Raw genomic sequence first — 19289 nt, 5'->3', positions numbered from 1 at the left:
CATAATTGTTTGCCTAGTAACAATCCGTAGAGCAGAAAAAGACCATCGAAAACGATGGTCTTACAACATCAAGCCGTTCCTGAATATCATTCCGCCAAGTACTATATTGATGAGGATTGTTGTAGGAACCTGAATAGATATCACATTACGGTATTATTTATGCATATATAAAAAATATGTTTCAAAGAATAGCATATGGGAATATAATTATTATCCTAGTAAAGTGCAAAAGTGTACATATATTAGACTGGCTCTCGGAGACCGGAAGTCACAGAGGTACTATTTCCTGTCTGTGCTAGTTGGTAAGTTTAAATGGGATGCTTTCTTTTTCAATTACTTTCCTTAAAATATAATGTATATTTTGCTTTGCATGCTCATTTTCGGATGATGAAGTCGTTAACTAGCGAATGCGTCCTCAAAAAGTAAAACATATATTTATTTTGTCGCCATACTAGCTAAACGGGGATGTGAGGGGTTAGCGCGAGTGGTTTCTTTCTCTTTGGGAAGCAAGCTAGCTAGCCTGGTTACTAAACCACAGAGTTTGTCTTTGACTAAACCATCTAATATGGTCACTTTCTAAGTTTGATTTAATGTGTGTAGTTTATAGCAGTAATTATGTGAGGATTGTCCGTGTTCGAAATATCCATATCTTACTGTTTATCTATTTATTTTATTCTACCACTTGCATGCTAGGATGCTATAGATTATGTCATCTTTGTGCGCCTGACTTGAACGAGAGGCACGTTGCTAGTATTTTATTTTTATTTAACTAGGTAAGTTAGTTAAGAACAAATTCTTATTTACAATGATGGCCTAGGAACAGTGAGTTAACTGCCTTGTTCAGGGGCAGAACAGCAGATTTTTTTTTACCTTGTCAGCTCAGGGATTCGATCTAGCAACTTTCCGGTAACTAGTCTAACCACTAGGCTACCTGCCGACCCAGTATGTTATGCTAGCTAGTTGAATCCTAGATCGCTGTGGTGGAATAGTAGACATTTCGTTACGTTAAATTCAGCCGTACGCATTTGCTCACTGACCATAGTACTGGAAATGGTCATACGGAGAATACATTTGTAATTTTATGAATATACAAAGACTGCGCGGTTCCTTGCTGTCATACTATAGAGAGTTTGCCTGTTAATTGTTGACACGTTCACTTGACTTGTTTTGTATGTTAGTTACTCATGCAAATCAAATATCGTATTGTCACTGATTTCTTCCATTTTCTCACACGCAGCGCACATTTATTCTCTGTGAGATAGGCAGACTCTTGTCTGCTCTACCCCATCGTAACCCTGTCTCTCCCGGCGGGAACCATGGCCTTCGTGCCGACCCCCAGCCCAACGGTGGTGGACCAGACCACTCTCATGAAGAAGTACCTGCAGTTCGTGGCAGCCCTCACGGACAACAACACCCGTAAGTGAATGAGAAACTATGATAATTGAGTGTGCCATAGTCCGAGAGTCAGCATGAGCCTGAGAATTCTCCTGTTCTCAAACATAATTATTTGCGTGATTTGATGTATACTGTAACTGTAGGTGCTATTGGTGAGTTGTGGCATAGTTATTCAGTAATCTATGGTTTAGGTATAATCTCTACAGCAGGGGCAATGTGATGAGAGCGATATTCTTTAGTCCAGAGTAAGGTACAGTGTGTTTGTGAGTGACTGAGTGAGTGCGAGTGTGTCTGATAAAGTACCTTAAAACAATCTGGGCGCTGTAAGTAAAACTGATAAGATCTGAGTGTCCCTGTCTGCTAAGAGATGAGAAGTATATGAGGACTCATTGTGTCATATGAACTGTTTTAATGTTGTTACTGTATCCTCCAACACTCAGCTGATGAAACAAAGTTGAAGATGATGCAGGAGGTCAGCGAGAACTTTGAGGTAAGTTTATACCGTAGAATAACTAGAATGGGTATACCCATTATGTCTGTGTTTCTACTACAGCTGTAAGTCACAACACTGTTCACTTATCTTGTCTACATAATGAAAACTGGTCTTATGTTAGTGGTGACGTCTTTTTCAGAATGTGACATCATCACCACAGTACTCCACCTTCCTGGAACACATCATCCCTCGCTTCCTTACCTTCCTCCAGGACGGAGAGGTGCAGTTCCTGCAGGAGAAGCCCACACAGGTAGGAGGACATTAAATAATTGTAATATTTATTTGCTTAAGGACAGATAAATTTAAACATGATGGCATTGAATGCAAAATAATCAGATTCACCTTGTATTACTTTAAAACAGCAACTGAGGAAGCTGGTGCTGGAGATCATCCACCGGATCCCAACTAATGAACACCTGAGACCTCACACCAAGAACATTCTGTCTGTCATGTTTCGCTTCCTGGAGGTAAGTTGTCACTCGCGTCTATGACAGACATGATTTATGTTGCATATCGTCTTTTCAGCAGAGGCGATGTGATGAGATCGATATGCTTTAGTTCAGAGTAAGGTACAGTGTATTTGTGATGGTGAGTGACTGACTGAGTGAGTGCGAGTGTGTCTGATAAATGTACCTTAAAACACTCTGGGCGCTGAAAGTAAAACTGATAAGATCTGAGAACGCCTGTTTGCTGAGAGACGGGAGCTGTGTGGTGGTGGAATGTTCCATAGGAACCAATAGTTTCAGAAAGGTATTGTCCACACATGTACTGAGTGGACAAAACATTAGCAACACCTTCCTAATATCGAGTTGCACCCCCTTTTGCCCTCAGAACAACCTCAATTCGTCAGGGCATGGACTCTATAAAATGTCGAAAGCATTCCACAGGGATGCTGGCCCACGTTGACGCCAGTGCTTCCCACGGTTGTATCAGGTTGGCTGGATGTTCTTTGGGTGGTGGACCATTCTTGACACATACGGGAAACTGTTGCATGTGAAAAACCCAGCAGCGTTTCAGTTCTTGCCACACTCAAACCAGTGCGCCTGGCTTGTACACCATACCCCGTTCAAAGTCACTTAAATCTTTTGTCTTGGCCATTCACCCTCTGAATGGCACACATACACAATCCATGTTTCAAGGTTTAAAAATCCTTCTTAAACCTTCCTCCTCCCCTTTATCTACACTGCTTGAAGTGGATTTAGAAAGTGATATCAGTAAGAGATCATAGCTTTCACCTGGTGAGCCTGTCATGGAAGGTGATCTTAATGTTTTGTGCACTCGGTGTATTTAGTCCAGATAGTTATCGGTCCCTAACCTGAACTGATTGACTCAGTGTTTTCTTTGCATTGCATCGCTCGTTGTTTGCTTTCAGATTGAGAGCGAGGAGAACGTGCTGATATGCCTGCGTATCATCATTGAACTACACAAACAGTTCCGTCCACAGATCTCTCAAGAGGTGAGAACCTTAATATTCTCCAATCTCACTTTGTGTTGATGAACAGAAAACCTGCCTACAGTGTCTTGCCATGACTCTATCTCAATTCCTCTTTCCGTGATTCTTCGCATCTCCTTGCCTCCTTAACTGTATTGGATCAGACCTTCTTCTCCAATGTGTTTTGAGAATAAAGCGAGGAAAGAAGATGTGAGCAATCAAGCAAAGATTAATTGCGATGGAGTCCATATCTGGATGCTGAACTGTGCTCCTCTGATCAAGGTATTAACTGTCTGCTGTAATCCTTTATTCAGATTCATCACTTTCTGGACTTTGTGAAGCAGATCTATAAGGAGCTGCCTAAAGTAGTGGTAAGACAACAGAAAAGCAGGTGGATTATTGAGCAGGGAAATATTTGGTCTCTGAGGATGTAGGAATCATGTTCTCACTTTTGCATTCTCCTTCCCTCTTGTCTTTTCTCTCTGTTCTTGTCCCTGCTCTCTCTTAGGCTCGGTACTTTGAGAATCCCCAGGTGATAGCTGAGAACACTGTGCCTTCTCCTGAGATGGTAGGCATGATCACCTCGGTGTTGGTGAAGACCGCCCCCGAGAGGGAGGACAGTGAAACACGCACAGTGAGTAGACCTGTCCTGGATACTTCTATCAACTGTCTGGAACTCCTCTTGTTACCACTTGGTGGTGTAGAAGCACTGGCAAAGCATCTCAGACCAGGGCTCGTTTTCCAGGTAGAAATGTAAGGCACAGATCTCATGTGATTCATCATAGAAATATACTGTGTAGAACAGACATGATTCAATCTGAATGTTCCATACTGTTGTACCGATCCTGAATATAGGCTGGCATTGCCCTTGCCTGACTGTCTTCTCCTGTTTATTTGTTACTCCAGCATACCATCATCCCACGGGGGTCCCTGTCCCTGAAGGTGCTGGCTGAGCTGCCTATCATAGTGGTGCTCATGTACCAGCTGTATAAACTGAACATCCATAACGTGGTGTCTGAGTTTGTCCCCCTCATCATGAACACTATCATGCTGCAGGTTTCTCCTCAGGCCAGGTAAGAAGCCTGTGTGTGCGCGATTGAGTCTGTCTTGATTCCGTCCTGTAGACAATCATAATTGTTCTTTTTGCTAAACAAGACCATGAAATGGTATTAAAGCATAAATCATTATTAAGGGTACAGTGGAATTGTTTGCTTTGTATATAAGGAGTTATTGTAAACCCTAACATGTAACTTTCAGGCAACACAAGCTGTATAACAAGGAGCTCTATGCTGACTTTATCGCTGCTCAGATCAAGACCTTGTCCTTCCTGGCCTACATCATCCGCATTTACCAGGTACGTATACCCATGTTGTGCTCTTCAGTTCCTGTGCCTGTGTTCAATTTCTCATTTCCTTTTCTGTATTGTATTTACCTGGCACACAGAGTACTTAATGCCCGTTTTCATGGAACTTTCTAAGCTATATTGTGTTTGTGTGTCCCTCTGACCAGGACCTGGTAGGGAAGTACTCCCAGCAGATGGTAAAGGGCATGCTGCAGCTGCTGACCAACTGTCCCTCTGAGACAGCCCATCTACGCAAGGAACTGCTCATCGCTGCCAAACACATCCTCACCACAGACCTGCGCAGCCGTACGCATTGACGCACGCACGAGCGCGCACACAAGCATGCACATACAAATGCAAACTCATTCACTCAGACTCATTCTGACACTTTATTTTCATTCTGTGTTGCAGAGTTCATCCCTTGCATGGACAAACTTTTTGATGAGTCCATACTGATCGGGTCTGGCTACACAGCCCGGGAGACACTGAGGTAAGACCATCCTCACCCTAAACCCCTCATCAAACACCAGCCTTCATCTTTCATTAGTCTCCATGTGAAACAAGCCGCAGCTATCAGACCTGGCAGATCTGTCGATGGTGGAGTATAATAAAGGTGTCTTCTAATGCTCTTTAAAGCTCAGTCACCTTCCTCCATGCACTGATTATAAGTCACTCTGGATAAGAGCCTTTAATGTCTGCTAAATGACAGATGTTACGTAAACTGTAAAAACTTTCCATTTGATAGTGAACTCTTCTGACCTCTCCCTTCCCCTCTCTCCTGTCACTCCAGACCACTGGCCTACATGGTAGTTGGTGATCGGACTCCCTTTCTCCCCTCCAGACAATGTCATGTAAAATGTAACCTTCCCGTTTTGATAGTGGTGAACTTTTGCAACTCCCTCCCCAGACCCCTGGCCTACAGCACGCTGGCAGACCTGGTGCACCACGTGCGTCAGAACCTGCCTCTCACAGACCTGTCTCTGGCCGTGCAGCTGTTTGCCAAGAACATAGATGACGAGTCTCTCCCCAGCAGCATCCAGACCATGTCCTGCAAACTGCTGCTTAACCTGGTCGACTGCATCCGCTCCAAGAGTGAACAGGAGAACGGCAACGGGCGGGACATACTGATGAGAATGCTGGAAGTAAGTAAAGCGAGATGGGAAACGACTCAATTATAAGGAAAGGGGCAATGTTGTGCCCAATCACAAATCAACTGTGCGCTTTTTATACTATCTCTAGGTTTCCCAGGTAAGATTGTTCCTTTTTATGATTAACGAGACATTGACTTCAATACATCTTCAATCTCCTTCTTCCTCAAGGTGTTTGTGCTGAAGTTCCACACCATCGCTCGCTATCAGCTCGCCACCATCTTCAAGAAGTGCAAGCCCCAGTCAGAGATGGGTGTGGTCGAACCTCAGGGGGCGCTACCCGGGGTCCCCACAACTCCTGCCCTCCCAGCCACCCCTGTCCTCCCTGCCCTGCCTCCCCTTGCGCCCCCTAACCCCGTCACCCCCGCCCCTCCTGCCCCCGCCACCCCCTTCGACCGGCTGGGAGAGAAGGAGGACAAGCAGACATTCCAGGTGTCGGACTGTCGCAGCCTGGTGAAGACGCTGGTCTGTGGGGTGAAGACCATCACCTGGGGAATCACTTCCTGCAAGGCTCCTGGAGGTGAGGAGCCAGAAAAATGGCCCTTAATACACGCAGAGGAGAAATGGACACTTGAGTTACGATGTCAACACTGACCCTTTTTCCCCCATCGATTTCCATAATTTCATGAAGATAACTCAGGATAAACTAACCTCACTGATTGCTTACCACTCCTTTTGTGTGTTGCAGAGGCCCAGTTCATTCCTAACAAGCAGCTTCAGCCCAAGGAGACTCAGATCTACATCAAGCTGGTGAAATACGCCATGCAGGCCTTGGACATCTACCAGGTATGACTGCCAGTGTACCAGTAGGGCTTTGTCTTATGGAGTTATGATTATATAGCCATACATTATACATATATACATTGCACTGTGTATAAGAGAGCTCCACTGCCCTCTGAGCTAGCTACAGATTGATCAGGATATAACCAGATAGAAAACGCTGGGTCATACCACTATATACTGTACATGTGTATACCAGCTCTCTTCCCCCTCCTGGCTAGGTACATTGCCCATGGTATTACCAGGGCCATACAATGTAGAAACTCCAGGTCGTACCACTATCAAGTCCAGGGTGTAACGAGCCATACATATTGATCAGCGTTGGTGTAATAACCATAATATAACAGCGCCCCATCCCCCTCTCCTGGCTAGGTACAGGGTACAGATTGATCAGGGTTGCCATAATAACCATAATATAACAGCACCCCATCCCCCTCTCCTGGCTAGGTACAGGGTACAGATTGATCAGGGTTACCATAATAACCATAATATAACAGCACCCCATCCCCCTCTCCTGGCTAGGTACAGGGTACAGATTGATCAGGGTTGCTATAATAACCGTAATATAACAGCGCCCCATCCCCCTCTCCTGGCTAGGTACAGGGTACAGATTGATCAGGGTTGCTATAATAACCATAATATAACAGCACCCCATCCCCCTCTCCTGGCTAGGTACAGGGTACAGATTGATCAGGGTTGCCATAATAACCATAATATAACAGCACCCCATCCCCCTCTCCTGGCTAGGTACAGGGTACAGATTGATCAGGGTTACCATAATAACCATAATATAACAGCGCCCCATCCCCCTCTCCTGGCTAGGTACGGGGTACAGATTGATCAGGGTTGCCATAATAACCATAATATAACAGCACCCCATCCCCCTCTCCTGGCTAGGTACAGGGTACAGATTGATCAGGGTTGCTATAATAACCATAATATAACAGCGCCCCATCCCCCTCTCCTGGCTAGGTACAGGGTACAGATTGATCAGGGTTGGTGTAATAACCATAATATAACAGCGCCCCATCCCCCTCTCCTGGCTAGGTACAGGGTACAGATTGATCAGGGTTGCTATAATAACCATAATATAACAGCGCCCCATCCCCCTCTCCTGGCTAGGTACAGGGTACAGATTGATCAGGGTTGCTATAATAACCGTAATATAACAGCGCCCCATCCCCCTCTCCTGGCTAGGTACAGGGTACAGATTGATCAGGGTTACCATAATAACCATAATATAACAGCACCCCATCCCCCTCTCCTGGCTAGGTACAGGGTACAGATTGATCAGGGTTACCGTAATAACCATAATATAACAGCACCCCATCCCCCTCTCCTGGCTAGGTACGGGGTACAGATTGATCAGGGTTGCCATAATAACCATAATATAACAGCACCCCATCCCCCTCTCCTGGCTAGGTACAGGGTACAGATTGATCAGGGTTACCATAATAACCATAATATAACAGCGCCCCATCCCCCTCTCCTGGCTAGGTACAGGGTACAGATTGATCAGGGTTACCATAATAACCATAATATAACAGCACCCCATCCCCCTCTCCTGGCTAGGTACAGGGTACAGATTGATCAGGGTTACCATAATAACCATAATATAACAGCACCCCATCCCCCTCTCCTGGCTAGGTACAGGGTACAGATTGATCAGGGTTGCTATAATAACCATAATATAACAGCGCCCCATCCCCCTCTCCTGGCTAGGTACAGGGTACAGATTGATCAGGGTTACCGTAATAACCATAATATAACAGCGCCCCATCCCCCTCTCCTGGCTAGGTACAGGGTACAGATTGATCAGGGTTACCGTAATAACCATAATATAACAGCGCCCCATCCCCCTCTCCTGGCTAGGTACAGGGTACAGATTGATCAGGGTTGCTATAATAACCGTAATATAACAGCGCCCCATCCCCCTCTCCTGGCTAGGTACAGGGTACAGATTGATCAGGGTTGCTATAATAACCGTAATATAACAGCGCCCCATCCCCCTCTCCTGGCTAGGTACAGGGTACAGATTGATCAGGGTTACCATAATAACCATAATATAACAGCGCCCCATCCCCCTCTCCTGGCTAGGTACAGGGTACAGATTGATCAGGGTTACCATAATAACCATAATATAACAGCACCCCATCCCCCTCTCCTGGCTAGGTACAGGGTACAGATTGATCAGGGTTGCCATAATAACCATAATATAACAGCGCCCCATCCCCCTCTCCTGGCTAGGTACAGGGTACAGATTGATCAGGGTTGCCATAATAACCATAATATAACAGCACCCCATCCCCCTCTCCTGGCTAGGTACAGGGTACAGATTGATCAGGGTTGCCATAATAACCATAATATAACAGCACCCCATCCCCCTCTCCTGGCTAGGTACAGGGTACAGATTGATCAGGGTTGCTATAATAACCGTAATATAACAGCGCCCCATCCCCCTCTCCTGGCTAGGTACAGGGTACAGATTGATCAGGGTTGCTATAATAACCATAATATAACAGCACCCCATCCCCCTCTCCTGGCTAGGTACAGGGTACAGATTGATCAGGGTTGGTATAATAACCATAATATAACAGCACCCCATCCCCCTCTCCTGGCTAGGTACAGGGTACAGATTGATCAGGGTTACCATAATAACCATAATATAACAGCGCCCCATCCCCCTCTCCTGGCTAGGTACAGGGTACAGATTGATCAGGGTTGCCATAATAACCATAATATAACAGCACCCCATCCCCCTCTCCTGGCTAGGTACAGGGTACAGATTGATCTGGGTTGCTATAATAACCGTAATATAACAGCGCCCCATCCCCCTCTCCTGGCTAGGTACAGGGTACAGATTGATCAGGGTTACCATAATAACCATAATATAACAGCACCCCATCCCCCTCTCCTGGCTAGGTACAGGGTACAGATTGATCAGGGTTACCATAATAACCATAATATAACAGCACCCCATCCCCCTCTCCTGGCTAGGTACAGGGTACAGATTGATCAGGGTTGCCGTAATAACCGTAATATAACAGCGCCCCATCCCCCTCTCCTGGCTAGGTACAGGGTACAGATTGATCAGGGTTGCTATAATAACCATAATATAACAGCACCCCATCCCCCTCTCCTGGCTAGGTACAGGGTACAGATTGATCAGGGTTGCTATAATAACCGTAATATAACAGCACCCCATCCCCCTCTCCTGGCTAGGTACAGGGTACAGATTGATCAGGGTTGCTATAATAACCATAATATAACAGCGCCCCATCCCCCTCTCCTGGCTAGGTACAGGGTACAGATTGATCAGGGTTGCTATAATAACCATAATATAACAGCACCCCATCCCCCTCTCCTGGCTAGGTACGGGGTACAGATTGATCAGGGTTGCCATAATAACCATAATATAACAGCACCCCATCCCCCTCTCCTGGCTAGGTACAGGGTACAGATTGATCAGGGTTACCGTAATAACCATAATATAACAGCACCCCATCCCCCTCTCCTGGCTAGGTACAGGGTACAGATTGATCAGGGTTGCTATAATAACCATAATATAACAGCGCCCCATCCCCCTCTCCTGGCTAGGTACAGGGTACAGATTGATCAGGGTTGCTATAATAACCGTAATATAACAGCGCCCCATCCCCCTCTCCTGGCTAGGTACAGGGTACAGATTGATCAGGGTTGCTGTAATAACCGTAATATAACAGCGCCCCATCCCCCTCTCCTGGCTAGGTACAGGGTACAGATTGATCAGGGTTGCCATAATAACCATAATATAACAGCACCCCATCCCCCTCTCCTGGCTAGGTACAGGGTACAGATTGATCAGGGTTACCGTAATAACCATAATATAACAGCGCCCCATCCCCCTCTCCTGGCTAGGTACAGATTGCCAACAACCAGCAGACGTACATCAGAGTGGCCAACTGTCAGACGGTGCGTATGAAGGAGGAGAAGGAGGTGCTGGAGCACTTTGCTGGGGTCTTCACCATGATGAACCCCCTCACCTTCAAGGAGATCTTCCAGACCACAGTTCCCTACATGGTGGAGAGGATCTCCAAGAACTACGCCCTGCAGGTAACCATGCTCTCTGGGGTTGTGTCCTAAATGGCACCTTGTTCGCAATGTAGTGCGCTACTTTTGTTCAGGACTCTAAGAGCAATTTCAGATCTGGGTTTAACGGAACATTTCGGGACGGTTTCCCGGACCCAGATTAAGTCTAGTCCTAGACTAAAGATAACTTTCAATTAAATGTGTGTGTATGTTTTTAAAGGCTTGGTTTTGTTTGGGGACTAATGTGTAAACCCTCCCATCTCCTTTATCCAGATCGTGGCTAACTCGTTCCTTGCTAACCTGTCTACGTCGGTCCTGTTTGCCACCATCCTGGTAGAGTACCTTCTGGAGAGACTACCTGAGATGGGCTCCAACGTAGAGCTGTCCAACCTCTACCTCAAGCTATTCAAACTGGTCTTCGGCTCTGTCTCGCTGTTCGCTGCTGAGAACGAGCAGATGCTCAAGGTTAGAGTGACGTTTATTTTCATAAACCATGTCGCATAGTTTCGATGCCTCTTCCTCTTGGAAGCCCTGTCCTAAATTGACAATGGTTGTTGAGAACTATCCTGACTGAATTGAAATGCAGAGGAACCAACATTAGTCTTGTCTGAAGGCTAAATTGTGATGTTCACCATACTTTCAAAACCAAATGTATTGATGTCAAACACAAATCATCTATGTCAAACACAAATCAGTCTCTTCCTTCCCCCAGCCCCACCTCCACAAGATCGTGAACAGCTCCATGGAACTGGCCCAGTCTGCTAAGGAACCATACAACTACTTCCTGCTTCTCAGGGCTCTCTTCCGTTCCATTGGTGGAGGCAGCCATGACCTGCTTTACCAGGAGTTCCTGCCCCTACTACCCAACCTGCTGCAGGGTAGGTTGCGCCACACACAAAAAATAAATTCCAATATTGTTTTGTAGTTTTTCAAGTTTGTAGCATGTCATTTCATATGCACTGATCTGAAGACAGGATAGATGGGTAAAAAAAACATGGTGGATGCCAAGCAGGAATTTGCTTTACAGCATGTCTCCAGTCCTCTCTCCTCACTTTCTCCTTTGCTCTCCTTCCCTTCTCCTTCCACCAGGCCTCAACATGCTCCAGAGTGGTCTCCACAAGCAGCACATGAAGGATCTGTTTGTGGAGCTGTGTCTGACGGTGCCTGTGAGGCTGAGCTCCCTGCTGCCCTACCTGCCCATGCTGATGGACCCGCTGGTCTCTGCTCTGAATGGCTCCCAGACGCTGGTCAGCCAGGGCCTCCGCACCCTGGAGCTCTGTGTGGACAACCTGCAGCCAGACTTCCTCTACGACCATATACAGCCTGTCAGAGCAGAGCTTATGCAGGTAAGGACGTACACACGGATGCAGGCACAAATACAAGCAAGCAAACACAACAGAAGCGTGCGCACACACATCCCTTCCCCCCCACATTCAATCTATACACACATCCCAGTCTCTGCTCTCACTTCCTAACCTTTGACCCCTCTTCCCCCCTCTAGGCGTTGTGGCGGACGCTGCGTAACCCAGCGGAGACCATCAGCCATGTGGCGTACCGGGTACTGGGGAAGTTTGGTGGCAGCAACAGGAAGATGCTGAAGGAATCCCAGAGACTGCAGTACGTGGTGACTGAGGTCCAGGGACCCAGCATCAAGGCAGAGTTCACTGACTGCAAGGCCTCTATACAGCTGCCCATGGAGAAGGTATGTGACTTGTCGGCCATTACGGGTGTGAATGGGGCTTGGTATGGTAGCCATTTTGGATCATGGTAGTGGTTAAGGTATTCGGCTGCTGTGTTGGGCTTTAAGTCACAGTAGCAGGGTATTGTAGTATGTTCTCAAAGCAAAACTCAAGTGAGCAACATTTTTTAAATCTAGGCAAGAGACCACTTCAAAACCCCTCTGTTAATTCCACTTATCCACCACTTTCTCCTTTTCTATTTCAATGTGATTACAAAGAAGAGAAAGTAGTTAGAGAACAGTGGAAGTAGCGAGAATAAGGGTTTTTTCCTCTATAGAGCTCGCCAGCTTGAAGTCTTAAAATCTGGAAATGAGTTCTCTGGTTCGTTCTGCCATCTCTATGGGGGAAATGAATGGGGTTTTGGGATAAATGCCGAAAATAAGGTCCGAGGTGAGGTTTACCACAGACCTTATTTTTGGCATTTATCCCCCCCACCGAAAAACAAAAAAACAATTAATTTCCCCATAGGCTTTGACCAAAGAGCTGTGGCGGAGTTGGTGCCTTCAAAAAGACACCATTACTATTGCCCTCCATTCTCACTCATTTTCTCCCTCTATCCCCTTCTTTTCCTGCTCTCTCTTCTCCCACTTACCCATGTCCTCTTTATCTCCTCCGGTCCCCTCTCTCTCCCCTGCCTCCTCCTTTTGAAGTGAGACACTCTGTCTATTTAAAGCGTCTGAGTCTCTCTTTATTCAAAACACTTTCTAATGTCTTTGTCTTTATATCTATGTACTTTGTTGAGATGGGATGAGTGCATGTCAGCCAGTAGCAGTGTAGCCCTAATATGCTGACAGGGCTAAGCCAGTAGAATTCAATTATGCACTCTTCTCCTCTTCTCCTTCCTCTTCCACCAGACAGACCTTCCCTCTCTCTTGTTCTTTCTCCCTCGCTCCTCTCTCTGAGTGGCGTTAATTAGTTCATTTTCTCCCTCTAAGTGTCCGGCCGCATTGGTTTGTCAGATCATAATCTGGCAGTTGAAATGGCTTCTGCTGGGCTCGGGCCCGGCACCATGTGTAGAGTTTCTCTCCATGACAGGTTACGCATAGTGCCGGTCTCAGGCATGAGTTAAACACACTGCCTGAGTGCAGCAAGGTTGTTATTCTACACAGGGTACAGGGCTCCAGTCTGCAACCATTTTGTCGCATTTTGTGACCCTGTTACTTGTCTGTGCGAGTTACGGTTAGATAAACTTCAAAGATTCTCCCTAATGTGACTAATTTATGTGTATGGATATATACAAATAAATATGATATTTAAGGCCGTCTCTCACTAATTGATTGTACAATGTAAACACACATTATGGTTTGAGTGTGTGATATGGGAATACATGTTTTTATTTTTGACATTATAAAGAACTTTTATAAACAATGGCAACACTGCCATGTTGATCTGAGCCTTGCTGTTGGAAAACCAGATTACTGTCTGACTTTTGGCTGTTGCAGATGCACCTCACCCGACTTCGCTCCCCGATTTTCATCTACAATCGGTTACTTTAGCCGTACCATTTTTAAACACGCCCAATATATGCAGTGCTGCTCGTGAATTTGACTTCATCATTTTAAAGGTAATCTCAATTTGACCCGCCAGATTCAGACGCTTGACAACACCAACACTACAACTGAACATAATTCATGATTCGTTTTTATTTTAGTTACTTTAGAGCCAAACATTATACGTTTTATGTATTCAAATGAGTTTGTTCATTTTATTTCCGTTTACTCAAGTGTTTTTTTCGTTTTAGTTTACTATAACCTTGGCTCAAAGCACCCTGTTTTACGATCATGATATCTGATATGGCTTTGAAATGCGGAGTGCATGGGGAATGGCATATTGGCCATCGCAAGTGAACGAGGGCTCATTGCAAAGTTTCTTTTTAGGGTTATATTTAGAGTTGGCGATCTAGATCACGTGTTTTGAGTTTCCACTTCCTCGGGTGGTGAATTAGCACATATTGAGTTAGGCCTATACAGTATTTAATACTGTTAGTGAACATAAAGATTAAGGCAAAAAAATCTTAATATTCTGGAGCCCTGTTTTGACAGTAAAATATAACAAAACCTTTCTCTGGATACACCAAAAACATTCACTGCATTAGGTTGCATATCAAACTATTTACAATCATTTATTCCTGCATTGACATGTTAGATGTAACAATCTCAATAGTCGATTAGCCTTCTTAATAAGGCATTGTGAATTACTTTATCACTTTCATAAGATGACGACTTGAATGTATTCTATTGTGATGCAGATTTACATTTCTGTGTGTGTGGGGGGGCACCAAATCATGGGGAAATGTTAGCCTTGAACCCTGGGGTATTTATTGTTCTACACAGATTATTTTAACTTTCAATTGATTATATTACATTTGTTAACTTGGTTCAAAGGGTCGTTTTAATGGGATGTTTTGAGAAGTGCTGAGCGAATAACAGAAATGTTAGTTATATTTCTGTTTTTAAACAACTCATTGATGAACATCAGTTCAATTATTTGAATTCCATTTCCTTCTGTTTTTTCTGTAAGCTCAATGCGAGCATTGCGTAGTTTCTATAGCGATAAATCTGCTAGGGAGTTGTAGTTTCCAACAGGACAAAATGCTACATACGTTTTGCTCAGAAAACCTGAAACTACAATGACCATAATCCATTATGTGCCGGTCTGTCTTTAACGCCTGTTATATTAGTGTCAGGCAGACACTGAGAGAAGAGACAGAAGAATGAGGGATAGAAAGCTGTTGCGTGGAGGTATCTCTGCCTGAAAATACATGATGTAAGTGATTGATAGTTGGTATTCAGCAGTCATAAAAGTATGTCTTATTTACTTTGAAGAACTACTAAAATAGTGATTTTTGTCAGGCAACGTAGGCAGCACATCTATGGAGATGAGATGATGACTTGGAATGAAATAATAACGTCCTCAAATAAAACCCATTTTAATATACACGACTGAAATATCTGATTTAAAGTAGGCCCTAAGTAATGTGAATAAATGATGGTTAATAAGTGATAAGCAGTAATGGACAGTCACTAGCATCATGAGGCTTTTATTCATTGTTTGATTCTGTTACAGCATTCAACCCACATAATGCATTTCATGTAAAAAATAACAAGAATCAAAAACCGTGATTTATTTTTAAAATAATCAAACCGAACCGACTTCAAAAAGCACTATTCGCTCAGCACTAGCGTTGAACATTTACATTTGGTTTTACTGCGTGTCAAGTGTCCTTTGTAAGTTCACAAAAACCAGCTCTTTCATCTTATAATGAATCCACCATGGTCAAGTAAATGATTTACTGTAGGATCTTATTTTGAAGCCTTGTCTGTATGGATGTTGGAAGGTAAACGTCTCTCTGTGTACGTTTCCCCTGCAGGCTATAGAGACGGCTCTGGATTGTCTGAAGAGTGCCAACACGGAGCCGTACTACAGACGGCAGGCCTGGGAGGTCATCAAGTGTTTCCTGGTTGCCATGACCAGCCTGGACGACAACAAACACGCCCTGTACCAGCTACTGGCTCACCCCAAGTAAGACTACACAAACACCCTTAACCCCATATGACTTCAGGTCTTTCTCCCTCTGCCCTAATTCATCTCCATATATCCCCCTCTCCATCCCTCCCTTCCACTTTGCCCCTCCTCTCTCATGTCTTCCATCACGTGTCAAGCTGCTTCATCAGCTCTGTCTGAAGTGTTACAGCTGCTGATTACTGATAGATGCTTCGGCAGAGAGAGACAGAGGGGGGGGAGGAGAGTGGGTCTCATTACTATCATTGATCCTCACCAGGGGCTAATTGACTTTCCCCTCTCTGTTTACACTCCTCCCTGCTCCACACACACACACAGTCCCCCCCCACCTCTGTCAGATGTTTTGATTCATGACTTCTGTTCTCTCTCTCGCTCCCTCCATTCTCTGTCTTACCGGTTGGTCACCGTGAAACGGGCCTTTCAGTGACCAGCATCAGAGCTTTTCTTTAATATCACCAAATGCCAAGAAGTGAGAATGGAGCTCCATCAGAGTGGCAGGGGCTGTAAATGAACAGAAATTGATCTGGCAGTCTGTCTGGCAGTCTGTCTAACTGCCCCCCCCCTCTCCTAAATCCCTCCCTCCCTCCTCTTCTCCCTTCTCAGCCTCTCCCTCTCCTAAAGCAAAAGTATTTTAAATGGTGATAATGAAATGGAGCAATCCATCAGGGGTAGCCATGGCATCTGGCATTATAAAACATAAGCTCAAGCATGGAGAAAACAGCCTCTCAATCAAATCAGGCTGTCCCCTTCAGCAGGGCTAAATAACACACACACCAGGCTGTCCCCTTCAGCAGGGCTAAATAACACACACACCAAGCTGTCCCCTTCAGCAGGGCTAAATAACACACACACCAAGCTGTCCCCTTCAGCAGGGCTAAATAACACACACACCAAGCTGTCCCCTTCAGCAGGGCTAAATAACACACACACCAAGCTGTCCCCTTCAGCAGGGCTAAATAACACACACACCAAGCTGTCCCCTTCAGCAGGGCTAAATAACACACACACCAAGCTGTCCCCTTCAGCAGGGCTAAATAACACACACACCAAGCTGTCCCCTTCAGCAGGGCTAAATAACACACACACCAGGCTGTCCCCTTCAGCAGGGCTAAATAACACACACACCAAGCTGTCCCCTTCAGCAGGGCTAAATAACACACACACCAAGCTGTCCCCTTCAGCAGGGCTAAATAACACACACACCAAGCTGTCCCCTTCAGCAGGGCTAAATAACACACACACCAAGCTGTCCCCTTCAGCAGGGCTAAATAACACACACACCAAGCTGTCCCCTTCAGCAGGGCTAAATAACACACACACCAAGCTGTCCCCTTCAGCAGGGCTAAATAACACACACACCAAGCTGTCCCCTTCAGCAGGGCTAAATAACACACACACCAAGCTGTCCCCTTCAGCAGGGCTAAATAACACACACACCAAGCTGTCCCCTTCAGCAGGGCTAAATAACACACACACCAAGCTGTCCCCTTCAGCAGGGCTAAATAACACACACACCAAGCTGTCCCCTTCAGCAGGGCTAAATAACACACACACCAAGCTGTCCCCTTCAGCAGGGCTAAATAACACACACACCAAGCTGTCCCCTTCAGCAGGGCTAAATAACACACACACCAAGCTGTCCCCTTCAGCAGGGCTAAATAACACACACACCAAGCTGTCCCCTTCAGCAGGGCTAAATAACACACACACCAAGCTGTCCCCTTCAGCAGGGCTAAATAACACACACACCAAGCTGTCCCCTTCAGCAGGGCTAAATAACACACACACCAAGCTGTCCCCTTCAGCAGGGCTAAATAACACACACACCAAGCTGTCCCCTTCAGCAGGGCTAAATAACACACACACCAGGCTGTCCCCTTCAGCAGGGCTAAATAACACACACACCAAGCTGTCCCCTTCAGCAGGGCTAAATAACACACACACCAAGCTGTCCCCTTCAGCAGGGCTAAATAACACACACACCAAGCTGTCCCCTTCAGCAGGGCTAAATAACACACACACCAAGCTGTCCCCTTCAGCAGGGCTAAATAACACACACACCAGGCTGTCCCCTTCAGCAGGGCTAAATAACACACACACCAGGCTGTCCCCTTCAGCAGGGCTAAATAACACACACACCAAGCTGTCCCCTTCAGCAGGGCTAAATAACACACACACCAAGCTGTCCCCTTCAGCAGGGCTAAATAACACACACACCAAGCTGTCCCCTTCAGCAGGGCTAAATAACACACACACCAAGCTGTCCCCTTCAGCAGGGCTAAATAACACACACACCAAGCTGTCCCCTTCAGCAGGGCTAAATAACAACACAGCTTTGTGAGAGAGTCGGAGGGGACAGGGAGGCAGATACCAACCAGTCAGGCACAAAGACTGTCTGTCTGTCGATCCTCAGGGTTATTAGGGACTGGCAGAGACAACAGATGATTTACCCAGAGATATTTACCGCAGGATAAAAACATGATGTGACAGGCCCTGTAAATGATGCATTACAGTTTTAATGTCATATGATGCAGTGTTTCCCGTATATGCATTCAGCAGCTGCGCACAGCCGTTGCTAAATCTTGGCCGCCACTAACTCTTCCCTCCTGAAAAAAAATCCTAGGGGAAACACTGTGAGGAAAATGTTAATGTGAGTGTTTTGTCTATTGAATGTCCTATGGCGGCATGTTCATTTAGTGTGTTTTGTGGTATGTCCAGTTTCACAGAGAAGTGGATCCCTAGTGTGATCATCTCCCACCGCTACAAGGCCCAGGACACGCCGGCCCGCAGGACTTTTGAACAGGCACTGACCGGTGCATTCATGTCTGCTGTCATTAAGGACCTCCGCCCCAGCGCTCTGCCCTTTGTGGCCAGCCTCATCAGACACTACACCATGGTGGCTGTCGCTCAGCAGTGTGGTGAGAGAATGAATCTTTCTCTCTCTGCTCTCTCCCTGTGTTTTTGTCCCACTCACCTTTTGGACTTGACAGTCTCTCCACCCTTCTCTTCTTTTCTCTCATTTGGCTGGAAGCTCTGCAGCTCTTTGTCTCTCTCCTTCGGTATCTCCTTCTCTCACTCTTTTCTCCTCCTCTATGCTCCTCATGGTTGTTGTGTTGGTCTCCCCCACCCCCAGGTCCGTTCTTGCTGCAGTGCTACCAGTTGGGCAGCCAGCCCAACACAGCTATGTTCCACAGTGAGGAGAACGGTTCTAAGGGCATGGATCCGCTGGTTCTGATCGACGCCATCGCCATCTGCATGGCCTACGAGGAAAAGGAGCTGTGTAAAATAGGAGAGGTGGCTCTGGCTGTTATCTTCGACGTAGCCTCCATCATCCTGGGGTCCAAGGAGAGGGTGAGTGAAAGGGGGCTTG

General features: G+C 46.0%; 1 protein-coding gene across 12 annotated transcripts in view; it reads left to right on the top strand.

Moving 5' to 3' along the window:
- The first annotated feature begins 217 nt into the window (after positions 1-217).
- Positions 218-19289, top strand: part of trrap (transformation/transcription domain-associated protein) — an 89183-nt gene continuing 70111 nt past the window's right edge. For 10 of the 12 annotated variants that reach the window (XM_045710319.1, XM_045710318.1, XM_045710317.1 and 7 more), the window contains exons 1-23: positions 218-302; positions 1238-1416; positions 1836-1885; positions 2028-2138; positions 2251-2355; positions 3261-3344; positions 3635-3691; positions 3829-3954; positions 4227-4393; positions 4578-4674; positions 4830-4968; positions 5074-5152; positions 5570-5804; positions 5982-6330; positions 6499-6596; positions 10488-10682; positions 10932-11123; positions 11371-11536; positions 11748-12004; positions 12160-12360; positions 15768-15919; positions 18638-18837; positions 19053-19270. In XM_045710319.1, coding sequence (XP_045566275.1) covers positions 1317-1416; positions 1836-1885; positions 2028-2138; positions 2251-2355; positions 3261-3344; positions 3635-3691; positions 3829-3954; positions 4227-4393; positions 4578-4674; positions 4830-4968; positions 5074-5152; positions 5570-5804; positions 5982-6330; positions 6499-6596; positions 10488-10682; positions 10932-11123; positions 11371-11536; positions 11748-12004; positions 12160-12360; positions 15768-15919; positions 18638-18837; positions 19053-19270 — 3378 coding nt within the window. In that variant the 5' untranslated portion in view covers positions 218-302; positions 1238-1316. Of the gene's footprint in view, positions 303-401; positions 423-1237; positions 1417-1835; positions 1886-2027; positions 2139-2250; positions 2356-3260; positions 3345-3634; positions 3692-3828; positions 3955-4226; positions 4394-4577; positions 4675-4829; positions 4969-5073; positions 5153-5569; positions 5805-5981; positions 6331-6498; positions 6597-10487; positions 10683-10931; positions 11124-11370; positions 11537-11747; positions 12005-12159; positions 12361-15767; positions 15920-18637; positions 18838-19052; positions 19271-19289 lie in introns of those variants that run through there. The other 2 variants (XM_045710309.1, XM_045710308.1) reach the window with 2 other exon arrangements.

The sequence above is a fragment of the Salmo salar genome, chromosome ssa28 (assembly GCF_905237065.1).
Source record: "Salmo salar chromosome ssa28, Ssal_v3.1, whole genome shotgun sequence".
Lineage (NCBI taxonomy): Eukaryota > Metazoa > Chordata > Actinopteri > Salmoniformes > Salmonidae > Salmo > Salmo salar.
The sequence above is the reverse complement of the archived record's forward strand: the minus strand, read 5'-3'. Positions and strand labels throughout refer to the sequence as shown.